This window comes from Armigeres subalbatus, chromosome 3 (assembly GCF_024139115.2).
Source record: "Armigeres subalbatus isolate Guangzhou_Male chromosome 3, GZ_Asu_2, whole genome shotgun sequence".
NCBI lineage: Eukaryota > Metazoa > Arthropoda > Insecta > Diptera > Culicidae > Armigeres > Armigeres subalbatus.
This window is the reverse complement of record NC_085141.1, coordinates 164,967,032-164,991,601: the sequence shown is the minus strand read 5'-3', so window position 1 is coordinate 164,991,601 and position 24,570 is coordinate 164,967,032. Positions and strand designations below refer to the sequence as shown.

The following is a 24,570-nucleotide window of genomic DNA, read 5'->3' as shown; positions in this document are numbered from 1 at the left end:
TTTTTTTTCTCCTTGGGGGTCTTGGAAAAAAAATCAAAATCGAAAAAACAAAATGTTTTTTCTAAAATTACTGCCATGCATTCAAATGAACATAAATAAATGTGAAATGATAAAAATAATTAGATCACTTTTGATCTCTCTCATGTGTATTTCTCATTACATGTTATATTACACGAGAAAGGTACCAACATCGCTAGCTGGATTTTTCTGTTTTTTATCCTTATTTCCGTTAATTCTGAAATGATTTGAATTCTTTACTTACATTAAAAGTTTTTGATTTTGCTGAAAATTTACATTTCTTGCCCTTAGTATAGAGCGTAATTGCATTGATCGAATAACAATTACATCCAAATAATATTAGAAATTAAAGTCTGTAAAAGTCTCTTCCTATTTTTTATTTTTCCTAGTTTTTCCAGTTTTTCTTTATAATTTATCCTCAAGTTGAAAATTTCGAGGAAATCTGTTTCCAGTTTATTATTATTTTTGATGGTATTTTTACCAAAAACATTTAGTTTCTACGATGATTTTACAAAGTTGTTTGTGTGTGGGGAAAACAACAAATTTTAACTGGCTATAACCAACAATCATAACTTTATCAAAGCTGCAGCTATTTTGTTTTCATAGATTTAAATACACTTCTCTCGTGATTTTATTCCATAACATCACATGCCCACCTTTTCATTGCCCAAAATCGTTGAAAATCATTTTCTTCGTTCACACCGAGAATTTAGATTTTTTAAATGTGAATTTGTTATTATCGTGGAAAAAGTAAATCAATTTTAACTCGTATTTAAGCAAGAATTATAGCAGGAAGTTATATAAGAACATTTGTGAGCAATCGACTGCAGACAATCAAATTGGAAACCGAAAGGTCTAGGACGGCTTTTAATTTTGTTTTCGTTTACTTAATTTTTTTTCAAAGCTAATTTATGCGTGGACTTCTTACCGCGCGTGACTATACGATCAAAACGACAAATTGAATTCAAGTGAGCGCAAGTAATTTCGTCAGGTCGTGCGTTTTGGTGCATTGAAATTTGAATTTCTAAATGGAATCAGGAAAAGTGAAACTTGCATACGGTTGGCGGTAACAAATGGCGTTTATTTGAGTTTATGGCATGCTTCTTAATATATTATTTGGAATCATCATGTGCAAATGCTGGTGGCTTAATAGTCGTGTAGACTGGTACCTGATCTGAGCTTGACGTGACTTGGTGTGTCGTGGAATGCACAGGATATGTGTGCTCTCGAACTTCGACCTCCTGTTCGGTTTCAATCGGTCGGGATACAATTATCCTTCGTATGTTGACGGTTCTGCTTGTTTCCTTGCTGTCCAGAGGACCAGGTGTGGCCGACAAGACGCGACTTCGGACGTACGTGTTGATTAGGCTACTTGATGTGTCAGTGTTGGGTCCATAACCTACTTCTGCAATGGAGTCTCTTTCGGAAAGCAATCGGATGAAATGCTCCTGGTTGGTGCGTGCTTGATCAGCTGATAAACTATTAGCTATGATGACCCTTGGAGAAGTTGCAGTGATTTCATTAATTTTTCCACTACGTCCTTGGGATTGCTGTCGTTCTAACACTAATGACTGTGATTGACGTTGCTCGTTGACATTTATGCGAGAATTGACCTGCACATTTTTAAATGATGCCGATACAGATAAATTTGGTTTTGCGGATGTCGATTCTGTCACTGATGTACTGTTCGCGTCGGAAAGACTTTGATGAGTTGCTTCGGTTGAAGCATATGTGATTGCAATATCGCCCCGTTTTGGAAGATCATCAGTCGAAACATCGTCACATATTCTATACTTGGCAGTAGCATCTAAGGTCGAATGATCCAATGGTGCCTCGGTAGTTGATACAACATGGAATGTGTGGCCTCCACCACGGGGCTCAACCACCACAGAATCGTCATAATCGAAACTCGTAGAGGAATCTGAAGTTGGAGCAGGTGTCGTTGCAATCGGAGTGGTCACGTGATGAATAGGTTTGAATGTAGTAACAGGAGTGGTAACGGGGATAGATGTTACTGGAACGTAAACAGGCTGAATGTGATTGACATATACTGGAACTGGCGGTTGTACATGATGTATGGTGGGTTGAGGGACAACGTGTCCAGCACTACTAGCATGAATTATCACAGGATGATGGGCTACAACCTGAGTGTGTTGAACGGGAGCTTGTTGATAAACGGTGTGTATTATTTGAGGCTTTTGGGTTACACTTGAAGGTCCTGTAATGACAGCCCGTCCATGTTCCGCGCTACCTGCATTCGATTGTGTTTGAACCGTATGTGAAGTAACTTTTGTTTCTGTTCTAGAAGCTGGCTGTTCAAGTTCAACAAGAGCCGTACCGACAGGTCGAATGATAACACGTTCTTCAATGTCATAAAACTGATTCTGAATCGCCGGTCTTCTTACTTTGTATTTTCGGGATTTTATAAATGGATGTGGATTTTCTGTGCTGGAAGAAACGGTTTCCTCTTCTTTGGTGACTGTTTTTGTAATAGTAGTGGTAACGGGTGTAACTGTTGCTATTTTAGTCACAGAAGTTACCGGTTTAACGGGTGCCACCGGTATGTGAACAGGTACAACGGTTGCTGTGGGTACATGTACCGGTTGCACAGGAGGAGCCTGATGTGGAGTTACGATTGGATAAACAGGTTGTGGAGCATACGCGATAACGGGTGGTCGTTGAACTCCGCCATAAATAACTGGACCAACGGCCGCATGTCCATAGGTTTGGAAAGGATGCGCAGCGAATGATAACCCAGGAGACGGTACATTGTAGGGATAGTAGGATGGATACGATTGATACGAAGGGCTTCCAATCAGTTGAACAGCTTGTACATGACCTGGATATCTGGCTCCACCCGCAAGATATCCTGAATGATAATGGGGCTGACTTCCGACGTAGTTCAGAGCTGCTGAATTCACGTATGGTGATTGTACAGAAACGTAGGCTGAACTGCTGAAGTTGAAGCATAGGTACAAAACTAAGATTTGTAGAAGCATGCTGTGGAATATAAAAAAAAAGTTTGTAATGCCGAGTTTGTTGAATGTTTTAACGAGTTAATTACGAGACACTAAACGTGAACCCAACCAGTAAATGTTAGAATTTTTTAAACAAAGAACCTATTAAAATCTGTATAACAAGTGAGCATATGCGAAATTGCTAGATTCTTATACTGTTATACTGTTCATTTTCAATCCCTGAACATTATTTATACATTTTATACACCATTTACCAATTCGGGTTCGTGATATTTACATCTTGTTTCAAAAATTAAAATATTGATTGATACTATTCAATAGCGAACATTTGTTACTGAATAAAATTGACATGATTCGAGTCATTTGATTTTTAGGGACGACTTTGTGGGACTTATATATTGTGAGTTATGCAGATATACATTATAACTTTTCACAATGATAAATTTCGTTGTTTTTTTCGTAATAATTATTTATTTATCACAACACAATGGAACAACCATTTGCCACAGTTGTTCTCATATCAAGTCTAATATTCTTACAATATATTCTTATAATAATATCTTTTTTTCGTTGGAGCACGCCTGAACCTGCCAGGTAAATGCGTCGCATAAAAAGAAAATCTCAGTTGTTAAAAACAAGCAGCTTCTGGATTCGGCGACATCGAACTTGAACTTTGTTAGCCCTAAAAGGGATTCAATCACGCATGCTCTTGATTCGCACTGATTTGTTCCGCCATTCCAACTAAAGCGTTGACATAATCACTCAATCCGATTTTGGACACGACTATGCCAACAATTTCACTGTCAACCACTCTGGCCTCCGGTAGGCACGATCTCACGATTGATGTTTGCCCCCGGACTCACTTGATGCCAGCTGATGGGCTCAACGCCTCGATAGACCCAAGGGTTGGGTGCGTTTTAAACTCGAACAGTGAAACTGAACTGATTATTGGCGGATAATTTGCACCGCATTTTATAGACTTTTCGCTAGCTAAATACCTTACAAGCAGAGCGCAAAGTTGATGAATCGGGTGATGATCAGTGAGAATGATGCGTTTTTCGAAGGATATCTTATGTACATAATTACAAAATCCTGCGCTTTTTTGCAAGGTAATATATTTATAAGCGATCCTATCCGTAATAATACATCTAAATTTTGACATATTTTTTTCTTTGAAATAAACGTCATCAATATCAAGTTGAGGAACCGAAAAGTATATACTTAGTGAAAACCAGATCTTCTAAATGTGGAGTTCGTTCCAATGAGAAAATCAACAAACATTGTAAAATGTAGTAATTACATCGTAAAACTAATGTAAGTAGGTATATATCAGAGCGTTAACGAATAAAGCTTCCAATGAATGATGAAATTTATTAGGATTAAATCATTCATCTCTATGATTAAATATTATGAATTATGAATTATGATTTATTCATTTTTGACAATGATTAACGATTATGATTAACGATTAAAATCAATTTTTGACAATGATTAACGATTATGATTAATGAATAAAACGTTTGGAGTATGATTAACGATTATCTATCATGATTAAATGTTGACACACTATGTGTGTGATTAATGGATACAATCCTTATCCATATACATATATAGGGACGCGGCAGGTATTTTCGTCTGTTCGTCATAGTCTCGAAAACCAATAAAAGAGACGCTTTTTTGTAAAACTCATACGTACCAAATCGTAAGCTCAGAAGAAACGTTCTGCTATAGTGGAGTTCTAGCAAATGTACGCTGCTTTCGTTGGTTATTGCCCCTACGACGATGGACGGAAATACCTGCCGTGTCCCTATATCTATTCTATATCTGCCCAAAAAAGATCATCATAAGAAAATTAAAAGTTCCGTAAGGAGTCTGGACGAATCAAATTTTAGCTTGTCACATAGGGTTACTGCTCCTGGACTTCATCTCATAGCTCCCATGTTAATTCCATTAAAAACAAAGCAATGAAAAGGAATTTGATTTGTCTCTTATTTTTGTGACTTTTTCATCAATGATCACACATGTTAGTAACAAGGAGCGACAAGACTTGTGCTGTATTCCTCTCTTTCGCGATTTGATGATTAGATGTTTAGTGAGATGGGATTGGGCACATTTACCTTAGATAGATAAATTTGACAAAGGAAGCATGTGCTGCCAAAATCATAGCATTGTTATTGTTGAGTGAAGACTTCTATTGCAGCAATCATTCGGGATTAAAAAGTCCATTTCCCGACAATTTTTATTGACCCGGGATTCGGTGTAAAAAATACTGCGAGTCCCGGGTTCCCGCGATTTATTGGCGCTGGCCGGGATACGAGCAACTTTAGGGAAGATCGGGTAACCAACCCCGGTGGGAACTATGGTCGTATGCTGACAGGCAAGGGGGGATTTGCTCCTCTCCGGGGGTGTGCCGCTCAAAGCGCACTAGCCTAGTCCTGGTGTTGGGTGGGACCTTAAACAAATTTGACCGACTGATCGAGCATCCACCAAGGAGGTGCGACTCTAACAGCATCTGTTCTGGCATTCAGTGGCTGAGTATGAAATGCTATTCCCCGGAAGCTATACCTAAGATGGCAGCCCCATCCAGGTGGATAGGGAACCTTGGGCCAACAACCTACTGTTCCCGAAACATCAATTTGTTCGAGAATCCGATAATGATAGAATTCGGACTGATTCTTGATGTACGGAATAAACGTAGTGCCGATATCGCGTCTGATCATCACCTCCTCATCGGCGAAATACGCCTGAGCATTGCGCGGATTTGTCAGCATGAGGAAAATGGACGACCCCAAATGGACGACGATTCAACACACGCCGACTGGAAGATGCCACGGCGAAACGGTCCTTTATTGAAGAACTGGAGACGCGTGCTGCAGATATTCCGGAAGGTGGCAGCGTGGAAAACCAATGGACCGCCATCAAAAATGCCTTCATCGCCACCAGCGAGAACAATCTGGGCGAACTGCGCACCCTGAGAAAACAATGGATCACCGATGAGACCTGGAGGAAGATAGAAGAGTGAAGAGAAGCCAAAGTCGCTATAGAGCTATCAAAAATCAGAGGAGCCAAAGTATTAGCCCGTCAACGATACTCGGCTCTTGAGAAGGAAGTAAAACGATCATGTCGACGGGACAAGCGAGCGTGGGCAGACTCTCTGGCCGACGAAGGAGGGGAGCCGCAGCAACCGGGGACATTCGCTTCCTCTACGATATCTCAAAACGCTTAAGCGGGGCGAAGATGAATGCAACGATACCTGTGAAAGACGCGAATGATCAGTTATTATCAGTTATTCTCAAAGTTCTATGCAAAATTATCCAAGCCCGGATCCAGGAGAAGATCGATGCGACTCTCCGGCGGCAGCAGGCCGGATTCCGTGCCGGGAGATCATGTGTGGACCATATTGTCACGCTCCGCATCATTTTGGAGCATTTCAACGAATTCCAAGATTCCCTTTACTTGGTATTTAGTGACTACGAAAAAGCTTTCAATCACGAGAATATGTAAGGCGCCCTGAGACGCAAGGGGGTTCCTGAGAAAATCATCGGCCTCATCGAAGCACAGTACGAGGCCTTTTCGTGTAGAGTGCTGCACAATGGGGTCTTGTCCGACCTATCCGGGTCATAGCTGGTGTAAGGCAAGGATGTATTCTATCACCGTTACTTAATCGATGAGATTCTGGTAGATGCGATTGACCGTGAACCAAACCGCGGGCTGTTATGGCAGCCTATAACCATGGAGCACCTAAACGCCTTCGAATTGGCGGATGACGTTGCACTCCTCGCGCAACGGCGCTCTGATATGCAGAGTAAGCTCAACGACCTTGCCGAGCGCTCCTCCTCGGCAGGTTTAGTCATCAACGTGAACAAAACCAAATCGTTGGATGTAAACACGGTGACTCCTTCCAGTTTCACAGTAGCCGGGCAACCAGTGGAGAATGTTGAAAGCTTCCAATATCTTGGTAGCCAAATGGCGTCAGACGGCGGTACCAAGATCGACATAGGCGCACGAATCAAAAAGCAAGGGCTGCCTTTGCGAGTTTAAGAAATATCTGGAAAAACAGGCAGATAAGTGAACGCACCAAAATACTAACTTTCAAGTCTAACGTGAAATATGTGCTGTTATACGCTAGCGAAACATGGTGTGTATCAGTGTAGAACACTCAACGACTACACTGCCGCTAACCGCAATTCGAGTACATATTGATATGGGCGCCATATACAGATGTGCTCGACTTGCGGTTAGCGACATTTCCTTCATTCTGAAAAACATTAAAGTGTTAATTTATGCCGATGATATGAAGCTCTTTATGGAAATAAGAAATGAAGTCGACATCAATGTATTCCGCAATGAAATAGACAAATTCTACATATGGTGCAAGAAAAGCCTATTAGAACTGAATGTAAAGAAATGCAACTTAATATCATTTAGCAGAAAAAGAACAATACCAAACATTTCAATCGCATTAGGAAATCAGAATGTGGAAAAATGTGAAAGAGTAAGGGACTTAGGAGTAATCTTAGACTCTAAACTTTCTTTCGTAGACCACTACAACATAATCATTCACAGGGCTAATAACATGCTAGGGTTCATAAAGCATTTCTGCTATAACTTTCATGACCCATATACAATTAAAACACTTTATGTAGCTTATGTTAGATCAATAATGGAATATTGCAGTATTGTATGGTCTCCCTTCTCAATCACGCACGAAGAGAGATTAGAATCTGTACAAAAGCAATTTTTACTATTTGCTCTTCGTAAATTAGGCTGGACATCATTTCCACTCCCATCATACAAAGCACGCTGCATGCTTATTGACATACGGACTTTGAAAGAGCGGCGTGAAATAGCAATGGTTTCCTTCGTAAATGATATCGTTTCGCAACGTGTTGATTCACCTGAAATCTTATCAAAATTAAACTTTTATATTCCTTCAAGGCAACTTCGTAATCGCACTTTATAACAAACTATCATCGAACAAATTATGCCAAATTTGGACCTTTGAATCGAATAATGCACATTTACAATCAACACTGCGAAGCTATCGACTTTACAATGTCTCGGCAGAATCTTAAAACATATTTTAATAGAATTCGAAATCGCAACACATAAGACAAAAGATATAACATTTTTTATCTGTACTATTTAATCTCTAGTTAATTTGTTATTATGAATATATGGTAAATACTTCACAATTTATGTATATGTATTAGCATTAAGAAATGAAAATTATGTATATTTATGTGTACTAGTCTACGACGGTTGACAAAATTAATAAATAAATAAACATCAGGTGTTCATTAACAGATGCTTGCGGTATATAATTCGGGCCTGGTGGCCTCACAACTGGATCTCAAACAACGAGCTCCATCGTCGTTGTCACCAGAGGCAGATAGCAACAGAAATTCGGGATCGGAAGTGGGGCTGGGTCGGCCACACTCTACGTAGGGGCGGAAACGAAATCTGTTAACAAGCATTAGACTGGAACCCAGCAGGACATCGCAGCAGAGGCAGACCCAGAGGCTCATGGCGGCGAAGCCTCAATAAAGAAATAAAAGAAGTCGATCGAAATCTAACCTGGCAACAAGTTAAAGCGATAGCCGGGCAACGATGCGTCGTGCGATACCGTGCGGTAGGCAGATATCACTCTGTGACACATCAAGCGGTAGGTGCTCTCCAGTTTCTGCAGGTAACTGGTTACCCCCAGTACTTTTGCCCAGGACAGGCCGCCGTACCTAAGAATAGATGCGGGAACGCCTGCCAGTAGCCTACGTCTGCTGGCGCACACCTTGGAGCTGTTGGACATCATCCTCGATAATGCCGCCACAGCAGTCGAAGCCTTCTTGCACGCTTCAGACTCCGCTTTGAAGTGATCGCGACGTTTCACACGTGAACAACTCGGCACAACACGACTTACGGTTATTGACGATAACCACTTCCGTCTTATGTTGAGCGAGCTCAAGGCCTCTCGCACTCATCTAGTCCGCCACAATGCTGATCGCGTGTGCTGCGATTAGCTCTACTTCGAGAATAGACTCCCCGTAGAGAGGGGGGGGGGTCCAAGATTTTGTGACAGTACATGTACTAGGTATACAAAAAAGCGTGACAGAGGGGGGAAGGGGGTCTAGAAATCACAAAAAATAGTGGACGTCATATTTAAATCGCCCCTTAGCGCTAGTGTTTAGCGAATTACCACTAGGTGGTAGCATCACCTCTGGAAATTTGAGCACACTACTTTGTTAGCACAAGAACTCACGAAACAGAGATACATTTAAAGTTTGCGAGCAAAGGCGTAGGATTGCCCATCCGGAGATGGCGAGTTCGATTCTTGGCCCAGTCTAGGATATTTTCTGGTTGGAAACATTCTCGACTCCCCGGGTATAGTGTATCCATTAGGGTGGTTCAAAAAATCGATTTTGGTCCACAGTACTTATCTGATTCTTTATCATGTTCTAAGTGGCCTCTGAAAATTTGAGCTCATTTGGATTAAAACTGATTTTGCACAAGCCGTTTCAAGTTTGCATGCAAATTAGTATGGGGAAATTAATTTTTTCGTTGTACTGTTAATGACGCTTCCCCATTAGGCGCAGGTTAAAAGAAAACCTACATAGCTAAAAGGAATACTCAACAGCTTTCACTCAGTAAAAACCGCATCTTAATTAATCTTTCCAGTAATTAGTAATTGAATTTAATCTATACCGTGGTTTTCTGGAGCTAATTACATAACTCCTCAACAGGCAACATTGCTGCTCGTGGCGCGAAAGATAGCACACACAAATTCAGGCTACTATGTTGCACTGCACATTTCAGTGATGCCCTCAAAGAAGTTTAACTATCATGACTAAAGATTTGCATCCTGTCCTAAAATCGATTACTAATTATTGGGGCAATTAATCAACATGCGGTTTCCGTTGGGTGAAAGCTGTTGAGTATTCCTTCTAGGTATGTAGGTTTTCTTTTAACCTGCGCTCAATGGGGAAGCGTCATTGACAGTATAATGAAAAAAATAAATTTCCCCATACTAATTTGCATGCAAACTTGAAACGGCTTGTGCTAAATCAGTTTTAATCCAAATGAGCTCAAATTTTCAAGGGACACTCAGAACATGCTAAAGAATCAGATTAGCACTGTGGAGCAAAATCGATTTTTTGAACCACCCTAGTATCCATGGTACTTACCACACAAGATTCTAATACAATAAGTAGAAAAGCAGGCCGTGCTCCAGTTGGAATGTAGAGCCATTAAAGAAGAAGAAAAACAAGAAGAAGAAGAAGAATTTTAAACGGGTCGCCAGAAATGTGTCCAGAAAGTACGAGGTAAATTTAATCTTTGTAAAGCAATGAATGCAACCAACATTTACCTTGGATAATTTTGGAGAACAAATACAACAAGTGTTAATAAACGTCATTTATTGAACATAAAATAAGCAAATTTTCCATTGCCTTTAATCTACATTGCCTTTATTTAACTATTTTTTTTGTCATTTGGAATTGAAAAACATGTTCCTACTATTGATCTTCTTATTCCGGAAAATTTTCATTTCCCTGATATTAAAACTTTTGAACCTATCATGATAACTTTATATTCTCAGTAGGCAATGTATGTTATAAGAATTAGCTAAATGGTAGATAACTAAAGTATCAATAATGATTCTTTATTACCCACAGTGCTGTTCAATTAATTCTTCTAGTAGATATGGATGGACATTAGATGCAAAACGTTCCACGGGGACACCGTTCTTATCTGTGAGGAACATCGTGAAATTTCCGTTGATGAATCCTCCACAATTTCCAGGCTTTTTGAGCTTCATGTATTTGTACAACTCTACGCTCTTCGTGCCATTAACCTGCAAAGAACGAAAGAACGCATTATGTATGTTCAGTTATCCACAATAGCTTATAAGGAATGCAATTGATTGATACATATGACATCAATCAGCATTCGTCGGCGTGTATTATGGGAAATCCGCCTCGTTCGTGTACGATTCTGTGAAAATTTCCTGACCATACATTTCCCGCCTCACCAAATCCGGCATCGACTTCAATAACGCAACATCCTTTTGAGTCGATTCACACGTAAGTTTCAATATATCGCTATGCGTGGTGTGTTTTTATTTCACAGCTTACCTCAATCTCGCTGAACACATCACCAAGCGGGCGATCGCTGTTGTGCTCGAAATAGTCAAGAATATCGTTCATCGACTCCTTGGAACCGAACTGTGAGCACGGAAACAGAAGAATGTTCAGATCTGTCGAAGGGAACATCATATCATAAATCAGTATTTCAATATCATAATAGTTTTTTTTTTCTATATGACAACATACACACCTTTTCTGGTGTCATTGTGGAATTTGTTGTAAAGCGAGCTTAGCATCGTGAAAACTTTCTCACACGCGGAGTCCTTGATGGAAAAGTTAGTTATGATGCAAACGGTCCCTTTGTACCTGCCCAGGTCGACATCGTTGCCGTTTATGTCCGTGACTATGAAATCGAATATAGATTTGGCTGATTTGGCATTCATTCCTAAAATGTTAGAATAAAGCTTATCAACTAGTAAATAGAACTAAACCAACAAAGCATAGGAAATATGATTATTAGGTACAATGGAATTTCGCGAAAATCGTCAAAATCACAAAATTTGGAGTTTGGCGTAATATTTGAAAGCTCCTGAAAAATGCTGAAAAAAAACGCTGCTATGGGTATTTGATTGTGAAGTGCTTTTACTGGAATATTGTCTACTCTTCTATATCTGAATAGGTACAACTGAAGACAATAACAGTTCTGTACTTGTTGACATGACTATCGTTTGTGATCAACATAATTTCGAAATTGAATTAAATAATGCATTGTTGGTACAAAATAGCCTGTCTTTAACAGCTAACATTTAGATTATTTAAAGTGCTACGCATATTCGAACTTAAGCTATTGATTTTACTATCAAAACTAGATGTCAAATGTGGCTTGAAACAATCTAAAGATTGATTGTTTTTACGATTTTTTCCCACAAAGACGTGCCATTAACTTTGCAATAACTGGTTGGAGTAATTTAAAATATTGGTAAATCCAAATTTGTATATTTATCTGCATTTTTGAAAAAAATTGGAATGAATGAATGAAGATGAAGCAATTGTACAAAAGTTATAAATTTTTGTTGTTGCACTAATTTTCATTTTCATAAAGTACATTGAACACATAAATCACTCTTTTTGAAACGAGCACTACCATAGTACATATATTTTAAATAGCTTAATCTGAAGTTTTCTTAATGCTTCCAATACCAATACACTTTTTTTACTCCTAAATCATGTGAACACATTTTTAATTCATATTGCTTCATTTACATCCTTAATACTAGAATATGAGGCATATCAATTCCATATTTATGTCAGACGAATATCTACAACATTTGGTCACATCTACAAAAAGTAACTCACTTCCAATGTTCTAGTTTCACCGCTCTTTTCTCCGCGATCTACGCCTAAATACTAAACACGTAGCTCTGCCAAAAAAGGTATAAATACAAAATTGAGCCATAGACAAGAACTTTTTGAATATTCATGGATCTGCCGATACCGAAAAATCGAACCAATGCGATGCTCGGGTCAACCGTTAAGCCTCAAACACAATGTCAGCGGAACGGCAACGGAAACGGCAAATTTGACAGAAAATATATGGGCCAACTGTCAAATTTGCCGTTTCCGTTGCCGTTCCGCTGACATTGTGTTTGGGGCTTTAGTGAAGTTGCTCTTTGCTTCATTCCACCGAAGAAGTGCAACATTACTGAATCAGCGAGTTTGTTTGATTGCTTCATGTAGTATGTATGCAAATGTTTCTTTAAGAGAACTAAACAATTTAAACAAATTGATATTTTTAAATCAATTTTCTTGTGGAAGTGTAGGTGTAGTATTGTATTGTATCATATTTCTCAGCTGAATAATGCGACCTTACAATCTTTGTATAGATATCCAACAGTTTCGCATATGCCCAGTTCTTATACACGTTTTGATAGGTTTGAGAGAATAAATTTATTTTTCATGTTTTGAATGAACTTTTGGAACCCTGGAAGCTGCCGTAAAGTTACAACATATTGTCCTATTAATTGCTAATTGTTAGCTAAATTACGGATCTTAGAACATAATTCACAGACAAACAGACATAACACTAGTCAAAATTCCATCGTTCATTGATTTACTGGTCAATTCAAATAATAATTAGTTGGTTAATCGATCACTCGTGGCGCGCGCATCGGATTTGCTCTTGTTTAACTTTTGCTCACTACCGCCATCTGGTTCGTGATTTACCCAACTAACTGAAATCAACATATGTCGTTAGTGTTTGAACGACGATGAATTTGATGAGTGAATGTTCAATGTGTTATGTCTGTTTGTCTGTGCATAATTTATAAGTGGTCTTGAACTATTTTATGGATTGGAAACGTTTTGTCGAAGCAGTCACAGCGAAAGGACGCAACTTTTCAGCAGGGATGTCAATTTTTACGATAATAATGTTGCCCAGGAAAACCAAAAAAATGGCAGACCACCATTGTCCCCTGAAATGTTTAATTGCAAGAGTTGATAAAGTGAATAGTTTATAGGTAGCTTCTAGGACAATTGAGAGATCAAGCCAAACGCAAAAGTGTGAGAAAGGCCAAGTCTTATTGAATAAACTTTCTCAAGAGGATCGCGGGTTTTACTTGAATTAGTATCTCGGAAGCATCAGAATTCTACTGAAAACTTAGAATATGGAAGGATCTGAAAAATTTCATGAATATATTTCATGAGAAACTGTAATGCTGTATCACGGGCGCGTACCTGCAGCGTCATTGGCGAAAAAATCTTGTTGCTGAATTGACGTAGTTTGGTGAGTTTGTTCCTTGCCAAAAAACAGTCTAGTTACTGTATAACATGCTGCATAATGAGAATCAAAGTAATATTATACAAATTAATTCTTGGTGATGAATGGTGATCTAATGAACCTTCATATCTGTACATTTGTATCCTGCCTACCAGTGTCTAGAAATGTACTGCATGGTTACAATAGAATTACTGATACCATACATTATCTGATATACTAGAAAATAGAATTGTAACTGTTTTGTCTTCATGAGTATTATACGGTACTTTCTAATTACTTTATTTTAAGCTTACTTTATTTTAAGCTTACTTTATTTTAAGGTCACTCCTAACGGAATCCAAGTTTCAAAGTGCTCGCGTTTTCGGGGGCACACCGATCGATACGTAAGCGGCGCACAACTGTCATTTTTGTTGATTTAACTTTGCTGCGTCGCAGCATGCGTGAAATAATAAAAATGACAGTTGTGCGTTGCTTCCGTATCGAGTGGTGTGCCCCCGAAAACGCGAGCACGTTGAAACTTGGATTCCGTCAGGAGTGACCTTAAGATCAGGGATATAAGGGAAGTTGTTCAAAATTATCAATTTTGACATTACTACATTATAAGAGCGAATTATAGATTTAACCATAACGTGTCATAACGTGTTGGATGAGTAGTGTGTTGAATAACTCCTTGGCACAATACCTTTTTATAATTATGAAAGAAATCTTAATGAAATATCAAGTAAATGAAATTCCATTTCGCTGATGTCACAATATGACGCTAATTGAATCTGTTATACCCTCCTTTGTTGGTTCAATGTGAATTTTCAACACCAGAAGCTGATAGTGCTTTTTTTATCATTTTAGGAAATCTGTGTTGCGTCCATTTGTCTGTGACACGAATATACAGTTTATATGACCATTAGTATTTTATCCAGCCCAAACAGGCTTATTTATATTGACATACTACTTTATTTAATAAATAACATGGTTCTTCTAAATGAGCTCAGATTTTTTCGGACTTTTGTACATTTTTCGATGTTCCTCAACTATCTGTATAATACACTGTTTTAGATCCTGATCTACTGAGAGTTTGGAATTATAATCTTTTGTCAATGCTATACCTCGTTCTGGATTGTAATTCACTACTTCCAGGTTCGAACTCGCTTCTAGGCAATTTGATACTCCTCTGAAATAATCCAATGCGTAACATCGATGTCTAGTATAGATTCCGGAATTTTATGCAAAACTAGCGAAAGAGACCCAGCTTTGCCCGGGTGTTCCAAATGTCACAATGAACTATTTTCAGCACCGCAGGCTAGATCAATTTCCGCGCGTTTGTTTTGTTTTCCTCAACATCTGACCAAAAATTGTATTCAAGTGATTTTTTTACATTTTCCCGTTAAATTCACCAACTTTTTGTAGATACAAACCTTGCGGATCCCAAAACGAATCGATTGAGGAAAATCTTGCAAATCGGTCAACCCGTTCGCGAGTTAAATCGTCAGGAAGGAAATCTCAACTCGTTTTTATTATATAGATAATAATAATAAACAGAGTGACTGCTTTCGCTTTTAAAGTTCAAATAAATGCTGGTAGTGGGAAAACCTAGAATGTAAAAAAAATATAGTTTTGATTATTTTGAGCTCCCTTCACCACACTTTGCATGCTCTGGGGCAGCTGCACGCTTACTGTAAGTTGGTTAATGAGCTGCCCATAAAATAAAGTAGAAGAACATATATTTCCAGGATCTCCAGTAGCCTTGCAAAAAAAGGCGTAGGATTGCCAATTTGGAGATGGCGAGTTCGATTCTCGGTCCGTTCTAGGATGTTTTCGGGTGGGAAGCTTTCTCGACACCCTGGACATAGTGTATCCATTGTACTTGCCACACAAGATACATACTCATGCAATGGCGGGCATAGAAAAGCTTTCAATTAATAACTGAGGAAATACTAATAGAATACTAAGTTGAAAAGCCGGCCAAGTTCCAGTTGGAATGTAGAGCCATAGAAGAAGAAGAAGATATTGTCAAAATATTGTCTTAGTCATCATGTAAACAATTTCCCGTCAACAATTGTATCTCGTTTTATTGTCTCAGTCGATTCATTGGCTTATTTAAGGTCATTTTCCCAAAAAAACATATTTTTAAATAAGAAAATTATTTTGAGCTTTTTAGTGGAATGTTTTCACCTGTCATAAGACGAGTTTATACCATCCCATTGAATTCCACCACTTAATTGTATCTTGACAGATACGTATTTCGACCTCAAAGGTAAGGCCGTCTTCAGTGTCTCGTACTTGACTCGACTTGAAGAAAATGATCGCAGCTTACACTATTTATACTATGCGTAGGTATAATAATTTATCTAGGTACTTATCTTACTACGGTGCTTATTTCTACTCGCTTGATGCGCTTAATGCTTAGGTATGAACTTGAAGAGCCAGGAGCTACCATTTCCTTGATCTTTATTCAACAACCGCGTTTGTACCTGTCGGTAGATTTCCAAGCTCTCAGCAACATCAAGTTTCCACGGAGAAGAGACATTTCTTAAAATTTTAATGTTTGATGTCGTAATTGAATGATTTTCCTGATATACATGTTCAGCTACCTTAGACCTAAACTCATAATTTAATCCCTTATCAGTTTCCTCTTAGCCTTACTTACTTCTGCAATATGTTCTTTGAACCTTACATCTAACGATCTTTTGTTTGACCTACATATACTTTATCACACTGTGAACAATTAATTTGATAAACCCCGGCCTTATTTAACATTTCTACTCTATCCTTTGTGGAGCCCAACAGTGTCTTCAGTTGATTGCTTCTGCTGGAGAATACTAAATCGATGCCGAATTTCCTCAGTCGATGGCGTAGCTGGTGGGTGATGTGTCGATCATAGGGAACCGATACCCTCTTCAGTGGTTCATCGATCGGTGTCAGTGTTCCCAAGTAACATTTTAAGATTTATCATGCTCTATAAGAGGTTTTCATGACCAGTTGCTAATAAAACTAATAACTCCACCAAAACCTCTTCATAACATCATTAAGATAGCCTTCCGGCCTAATGGACCAATCTAGAAGAAGTTTTTAAAACCCTATTAAGAGTAGTAATAAAACTGCAATAAAACATTGTATTGAATTTGTTGATACTCTATAAGAGGTTGTCATGACCATCATAAGAGTAACAATAAAACTTTTTCAAATTATGGATTATATTTTTTGTCGTTCCAGTGCCTTTGTTTGTATTTTCACTAGATAACAATATTGTTATTAATGTCCCCTATGTAAAACTGATGTGAGGAAAATGATGCTTCTGATTTCACTTGAAATGGTTGATGTTGATAATAAAGCATTTTTTAAGTAGTTCATACGTCAGAATGACATGCGCAACCAAATTTATCGTGAATATTGAGGTTGTAGAAGCTTAAAATCAACGCGCCTCGGAATTATCGAATAATCACATGAAAATAGGAAATTAAATAATTATCCAAACTGCTCAAAATATTTCAATTTCAAATAGTTTATTATAAAGTTACCGTGCTTCTATCAAAAAACATCAGAAATAATTTAATTCCACTAATGAATAGTCTATTTGATGGTAATTGATGTATGTTTTTCAATCACGGCTATGACGTTGATTATTATTTCAACATGGCGACATTCCTTTTATGAAAACAAAAATCTTGTGATAAATAGCTCAATGGCTTTTGTGATAAACTCAATAATTCTCCTTGGTTACTTCATGACCGTTTTAAACTTGTTATAAAACTTTGTCATGATTACACTTCCCCACAACAGATGGCCTTCGGTTCGATAACATGCAGCCTAGTGGCTGATGCGGGAAGCACTTTTTCATCCTACGGGCAACGATGCCAAATCTGTGGAAATTAAAGCTCTCGGCAGATTTGCGGATCCGTATAAGAAATCTACGAATGCTAGTAATTTCCTGAAATTAGTGAACCTACGAAAATGTGGAACATTACCAATTCGTATTTTCGGTGTAATTTGTAGCAATTAAATATGTGTGTATGTTACAAGGGCAATTCTTTAATCAGAAGGACATGTGCATGGGGAAAAATGCAAAAATTATTTCCTCCTTCCCTTTTTTTAGAAACCAGAAACTCGAAATCATCGTGAATTAAAATGATTCTTCATGAAAAGCGGCAATTCAATTAGGTGCATATATTTAACAGCATTTCATATTTATGTGTCTCATTTCCCAAATCAAAATCAAAACCAACATAAGAGTTACAGTTCAATAATTTTCAAATAACGCTGCTCATAGAACAAAATTACTTTTGACAGAAATCGAATTGTTTTTGACAAACCTTTATTGGTATTATTGGATAGCACCGGAGATTCGTATGACCAGGGGATTTTTTACTTGTCGTTTTTAAGTTTTTTTTTTTAAGTTAGGAAATGAGAAGCATCTTAAGTTTATCAGAAACACAAAAAAAAATTTACTAACCTCATTATGCGTCTTATTGAATTATTAAATTATAAGTTTTACAGCAACACTGCTTTCCAAATTCAACATGGCGAATAGATCGATTCGCGTTGAGTAGTTTTAAAGCAGTGATCCAAACTGGTTTTATGACGCATTTGAAAGTAATAATTAAACTATTATTAAAACTTCAAAGCTAACAAAAAGTTTAGTTTTAAAACATGGTTTATAAGAGTTTTATGGATATCTCAAGAGTGATATAAAACCTTTGTTCGTTAGCATTGTTTATGACCACCATAAAACAATAGGCTTTAATTATTCCCAGAATAAAACCTTATTAAAATTCATATAAAACCCAACGGTCACAGAATTGTTACTTGGGTTGTCAGTTCGTTTTTCCGTAGGTTCCTCTGCTTCTTGTTGATGATTGCTTGTATTGTTCTTTCCTTGTATCCGTTTATCCTCGCTGTTTCCAAGATGTGTTGTAGCTCCTTCGTTTTTCCTTCTTCGCTCAGGGGAATCGTCTGCATCCTGTGGATCATGTGATGAAAAGCTGCCATTTTGTGCTGATACGAATGATTTGATGTGTATGGGATGACTCTCATGGTGTTGGTGGGCTTCCTGTAGATTTCGAAGTCTAATGTTGCATTTGTTCCCTTGATAACCAGTAGATCCAAGAAAGGTAATTTACCTTCCTTTTCCTCCTCGTGGGTGAATTTGATGTCTTTATGCACGTTGTTTATCGCTTCCAAAATCCTGGGTAGATCTTTCCGGTTGATAATGCTGAAAATGTCGTCCACGTATCTCCACCATTTCTCGGGTAGTACTCCTTGTTCCTCTAGGCTGTCCTCCAAATTCGCCATGAATAATTCGCACAAAAACGGTGATAGCGGATTTCCCATAGGTGCACCCTTCGTTTGTTTGTAGAAGCTTCCACGGAATGTAAAGTAGTTCTCGTTCATACATAATCTTGCAAGCTTGAGATACATCTTTACTTTTCCTCGCCATGCTGCATCCGTCCGTTGTTCTAGTAGCCAATCCTCCAAAAGGTTCAAAGCATCCTTCACTGGAACGCTTGGGAACAATGCCGCTACGTCGAATGATACCATGATGTCCTCTTCTCCGATGTTTCCTGATTCCAATATCCTCTTGGTGAACTCCTGGGTGTTTACAACTGATCTGCTGGGGAACGGCTTCGGCATACTCTGGAACTCCTTGACTAACCACTTGGCCAAGTTTTGTGTAGGGGATCCCACTGATGAAACTATTCCTCGCATCTCTGTACCTGGCCAATCATTCAATTACGACATCAAACATTAAAATTTTAAGAAATGTCTCTTCTCCGTGGAAACTTGATGTTGCTGAGAGCTTGGAAATCTACCGACAGGTACAAACGCGGTTGTTGAATAAAGATCAAGGAAATGGTAGCTCCTGGCTCTTCAAGTTCATACCTAAGCATTAAGCGCATCAAGCGAGTAGAAATAAGCACCGTAGTAAGATAAGTACCTAGATAAATTATTATACCTACGCATAGTATAAATAGTGTAAGCTGCGATCATTTTCTTTAAGTCGAGTCAAGTACGAGACACTGAAGACGGCCTTACCTTTGAGGTCGAAATACGTATCTGTCAAGATACAATTAAGTGGTGGAATTCAATGGGATGGTATAAACTCGTCTTATGACAGGTGATATTTTTAAAGACTCTAACTATTTTTAAAATCGAGAACAAAAATCGAAAAAGTCTCGGGAACTTTTTCAAATCGGCGTATGTAACATTTTGATCAAGCTGAGAAAATGAGCTTGGAAGTTTTAAGATTTTATTTTTATTCCTATTTAGAAACTAATCATTTTTATGGCAATTGAATACACCTCAACGATACATTATGAAAAGGTTCATCGTCACTGACCCTGAAATCTGCACTGCGTGTGAACATTTCAGTTATTTTGATAAAAATATATGTTACAACGTTCTGCAACAGATAAATCACATACGTCGTTTTGATACGTCAGCATGACCGAGGTCATGCTACTTTCGTCGAAATGGTCCGCTGCTCCGTACGCTGCATTGCTGATACGTCGAAATGTTGCGTCAAGTTGAAACGTTTCACGCACATGCGACAAAAAAATTGCAACACTTACAACACGACGTAACAACATTTGCTGCAGAAAAACAACGTAAAATGTTTTTCTTAACGAAAATCAGAATATTCAAGCAACATACTTAATTTTGAAATCAGTGATGAAAAAGTACAAGCAGACGCACGTTTTAAACTATTTAGTTGTTCGAAAAAACTTTTCAAAGTACATTTTCTGCTAAGCGGTGTATGTGCAAAATTTTCAACAATGATGTTACACCGTTTTGCAAAAAATTGATTTACATTTTTAAAAACACATTTTCATGTAGCTTTGAAGATATACACATTTTAGATGAATTTGATGCCATATGCTGTTGAAAACGGGTTTGTTTACAATTTGCGACATACGCCGTTTTGAAAAAGTACCCGAGAAGTGCTGTTTTTTCTTGATTGGCCCGATTTTGAACGATCATCGGGTGCATTTTTCAGGCCGGTTTGCACGTGCAGCACTATTTGTTTTTTTTTCGATCAGCCAATCCTTTGGCTTATTTAAGGTTAACTTTTGCAAAGATCCCATATTTTGTTTAAACCTTTAAGGACATAGTTGGAGGAGTTCCACGATGGCAGTCAATATGGCACCGGACCTTCCACGGGTCAACCCCACACCTCCCGCACTCCTCTCCCACCAACATTCGAATGCATCGAACAGCATCGAACAAAAGTATAATATTCAAATTACTAACCTGTTTACAGCATATTTATTCACTTCCCGTGATAATGAACATGTTTTTTCAAGGAGTCCTTCGAATTTCGGCTCGAATTTTATCGTAAATCAGCAGTTTCGTGCCAATTTAATAGTCTTTCGCAATTCGGTGGGCTTATCACTGCACTTCACTTCTTCTCAAAGGCCATAGAAAAATCAAGTTTTTACTCACTTCTCCGTACATGAGCAGCCCGAAATATTGATAGAATGCAAATTAAACATCACTTTTTGATATAAGTCACCAGTTTGAACCGAAAACCTAATATAAACTGCTATTTTTGCCCGAAAAAACTGTTAGAAACTGACCGCGGAGTGAATGTAAACACTGGCAGCGGCAGCAGCAAACTAAAGCATAGGGTGGTTCAAAAAATGATTTGGCTCCGCCGCGCTCAGTCGATTATGATTCATAATTAAGGTGTCATCCGATGGTTTGGGTTGGTTTGAATAGAGGCTTACCGTGCACAGGTCTTTTCAGGTTTGTATGAAAGTTAATATGGTGAGGTTGAATTTTACATTATTTTGATTGTGGCACTCCATTATTGAGCGCTGGCGAGGGGGGAGACCATATGACTGGATGAAATATTCAAGAGCTTTAATTCCATCGACAGTGGACATTGAATGGTGGTTTCAATGGTTGGGACTCGATTTTAATCGAAGTTGCGAATCTTTAGCATGATAATTAGGCTTATATTTTGCGTTACATAATCAATGGATCTTTCCTGCGGTGCGGTTTTCGTTCAGTGAAGTCTCCGGAATGTTGCTTTAAGCTATGTGGATTCTGTTTTCGCCAGCGTTTGGATGGAAGGCGCTGTAGCCAGTGTAATGAAAAGTTTAGTTTATTATACTAGTTTTCATACAAACTTGAACCGGCTAGTGTTCAACCAGTTTTTGTTCAAATCGGTTTTTGGAGGACACTCGGAGCATGGAACGGAATGGAGGAGCTGGGTCGTTTTTTGAACCACCCTACTAATATTCTTTGTTTTTTTATAAATACGACACCAATACTACTACAGTATATGACAGTTTTTGTTGTACCGATACTTTCAAAGCTTTGTTTTGGTACTCAACCCACCTTCACCTTCTTCCTTTAAAATCGAAAAAAAAACGAATAGTGCTGCGATTGAGCGAATAAAAGTTTTTGACGGGAAAGGTCAATTGAAAAGATTTGAATTTGGTTCATTCGAACTTTTTGATTCCAGCAGAGGTCACCGATCCCACAAATTTCTCCAAATCTTTAATGACTAACTTTTTAACATTCAGAAGGACTTAGAAGGACAAGCCTCCCGGAATCCAAAACTAAATGCGCTCGTTCTGAACCCTTGAACCGATTTCATCCTAATTTTGTACAAATATTCTTTATCCTGAGTAGACGATTATAGAGGGTTAGAAAAGAAGGCAGGTACGGTGGGAACCTCTCAGTCGATTTCAACCAAATTTGGGATATACAGGGGTTAGACAAAAGGTTGAGATAGGCAAAATTTTGTCGAAGTTCAAATCAGCATAACTTTGCGTAGAATGATCCGATTTTGATGAAATCGGGACCTTCGGACGCGGAAACTCTTCTAGTATACTGTGCATATACCATGCAAAACCTCAGATTAGCTCCTGGCCACCGGAGTTGTTCCGGGTTTACCGAGGATATGTTGAAAATGCACTTTTTCTTCTGCTTGTCGTTTTATCTGACGTTTACTGCCATCATGATTTATACTCTACCTGGAAACTAGAACTTATATGGTGACCAATGCTGGCTGCAGATCGGAAATTCGTTAGGTATAAAGATATAGCCATTTTCGTAAAATCAGTGCGGGATTGGCCATGCACAAATTGGCCAGAGAGTTCTACAGTCAGCATAATGTATTTTTAATAAAGATCCTATATTCATCGTCTTTGGAAAACATGAATTTTGACACCCATATCACAGCAAATAGTTTTGAAAATTCAACGACGTGTAAAATTGCAGCTTATCCCATCAAACGAATTAAAATTCGATATTCAATCAAATTGAATTGAATTTTACAAGCAAGCACCGTTTAAATTGATTTCGATTTAAAAGACAAGTGAGATCGATTGAATGTTACGTTTATTTGCATGCTCCAAATATGTGCATGAAAATACATTTAAAATCACAACATATTTTTATCTGTGTATATGCATAGTTCCAGACGGTGCCAAAACCGGCTCCTCCTGGAAGGCCATTGGAACCTGCTATAAGGGTGCCAGTGGACACTATCATTCTGGAAATGTTTCTGTAATCATCGTCTCGCAAAGCCATGAAGATAGATACCCATATTTGCTTTATTCCGATCTGTTTATCGTTTCATCATATTCCCGGAACCGTTTTTACGGAAATGGCCATATATCTGCGTAGTTTTGATGGATTCTCGATCTACAGCCACCATTGGCCGGCATATTAGTTCTAGTTTTTGGAAAAAGCATAAAACATGAACGACACATAATATGGCAAGCAGTGGAAAAAATGTATCTTGAACATACCTTCGGAAAACCCGGAACAACTACGGTGGCCAAGGACCAATCATAGGTTTTGGGGGGGGGGGGCAGTGTACTAGAAAAGCGCCCGGTTCTAATGGTCCTGATTTTATCGAAATCGGATTATTGTACGCAAAGTTATGATGATTTTAATTTCGACATAATTTTACCTATATCAACCTTTTTGTCTAACCCCTGTATGTTCTCTCTTCTAGGGAGACGATTATAGTAAGTAGGGGTGTTATTGGTTCAGGGGTGAGAAGTGTTTTTCAGGCAACGAGTGAGAGTACACTAAATTAAAGCACAGAGTGATGAAAGAAAAGAAAGAAAATAGATCTAACAAAGGAAACAGGAATACGTGAGAATGAATAAGGGAGCCAAGAGAAGGAGTATGAAAGAGGAAAAAGGTGAAGGAAGAAGGAAAAATAAAGAAAAAACGAAGAAAGACGAAAAAATGGGAAAGCAAGGAAAATGGGAGGAAGATAGAAGAAAAATAAAGAAGGAAAAAGTGAAAAAGAAAGAAAATGGGAGAAGAGAGACGGTTCAAGAGTTGCCTTTTTCAACCTACTATAATGAAGGAAGCAGGAGTACGTGAGAATGAATAAGGGAGACGGAAGAGGGAGCAAGAAAGAGGAAAAAGGGGAAGGGAGAAGGACAAAATAGAGAAAAAAGGAACAAAGAAAGAAAAATGGGAAAACGAAGGAGAAAGAAGGGAGATAGAAGAAAAAGAAGGAAACAGCGAAATAGACAGAAAATGAGAGAAGAGAGAAGGCCCGAAAGTTGAGTTTTTCAACCTATTGTAGAATTAAGGTTCCCCCAAACACACGCGACACGACAATCACAACGCGATTCTTTCGTTTGGCGACAGCGATTCTATCGCCGTTGGTATGGAAACGTAAATGAACCGTTTGTTTGAGAAACTGCATATGTCACATTTTTGGCCAAAATGAGTTTTTGTTCAGGAATGTATG

At 38.4% G+C, this 24,570-nt stretch overlaps 3 protein-coding genes across 8 annotated transcripts in view; all 3 read right to left on the bottom strand.

Moving 5' to 3' along the window:
- Window positions 1-1,078: 1,078 nt before the first annotated feature.
- LOC134227299 (mucin-2-like) overlaps window positions 1,079-24,570 on the bottom strand; it is a 69,763-nt gene continuing 46,271 nt past the window's right edge. The window contains exons 1-2 of one of the 4 annotated variants that reach the window (XM_062708674.1): window positions 10,175-10,235; window positions 1,079-3,018 (exon numbers count right to left, since the gene is read on the bottom strand). In XM_062708674.1, coding sequence (XP_062564658.1) covers window positions 1,131-3,017 — 1,887 coding nt within the window. In that variant the 5' untranslated portion in view covers window position 3,018; window positions 10,175-10,235 and the 3' untranslated portion in view covers window positions 1,079-1,130. Of the gene's footprint in view, window positions 3,019-3,535; window positions 3,599-3,859; window positions 3,928-10,174; window positions 10,236-24,570 lie in introns of those variants that run through there. The other 3 variants (XM_062708672.1, XM_062708675.1, XM_062708673.1) reach the window with 3 other exon arrangements.
- On the bottom strand, window positions 10,389-21,258 carry LOC134227302 (uncharacterized). Of its 3 annotated transcripts, none has more exons than XM_062708683.1 (4): window positions 21,093-21,258; window positions 11,325-11,519; window positions 11,123-11,244; window positions 10,389-10,842 (listed from the first exon to the last, which is right to left on the bottom strand). In XM_062708683.1, the coding sequence occupies exons 2-4, from the start codon at window positions 11,515-11,517 to the stop codon at window positions 10,654-10,656; spliced, it is 504 nt and encodes a 167-aa protein (XP_062564667.1). In that variant the 5' UTR covers window positions 11,518-11,519; window positions 21,093-21,258; the 3' UTR covers window positions 10,389-10,653. The 3 variants fall into 3 exon arrangements, with proteins under 3 accessions (XP_062564667.1, XP_062564666.1, XP_062564665.1); XM_062708682.1 differs by lacking the exon at window positions 21,093-21,258 and adding an exon at window positions 12,431-12,582; XM_062708681.1 differs by lacking the exon at window positions 21,093-21,258 and adding an exon at window positions 12,219-12,243.
- Window positions 18,664-19,511, bottom strand: LOC134227301 (telomerase reverse transcriptase-like). The gene is made up of 2 exons (XM_062708680.1): window positions 18,965-19,511; window positions 18,664-18,894 (listed from the first exon to the last, which is right to left on the bottom strand). Exons 1-2 carry the CDS (start codon window positions 19,473-19,475, stop codon window positions 18,875-18,877), a joined length of 531 nt encoding a protein of 176 aa, XP_062564664.1. The 5' UTR covers window positions 19,476-19,511; the 3' UTR covers window positions 18,664-18,874.

Bases quoted from the DNA above. Each gene is read 5' to 3' on its own strand.
- LOC134227301 (XM_062708680.1), bottom strand. From the start codon at position 19,475: ATGCCGAAGCCGTTCCCCAGCAGATCAGTTGTAAACACCCAGGAGTTC. The intron at 18,895-18,964 runs GTAAATTACCTT...CGAAATCTACAG, and splicing joins CCACGAGGAGGAAAAGGAAG to GAAGCCCACCAACACCATGA.
- LOC134227302 (XM_062708681.1), bottom strand. The intron at 11,245-11,324 runs GTGTGTATGTTG...TCCCTTCGACAG, and splicing joins CCACAATGACACCAGAAAAG to ATCTGAACATTCTTCTGTTT. The intron at 10,843-11,122 runs GTAAGCTGTGAA...CGTTCTTTGCAG, and splicing joins ATGTGTTCAGCGAGATTGAG to GTTAATGGCACGAAGAGCGT.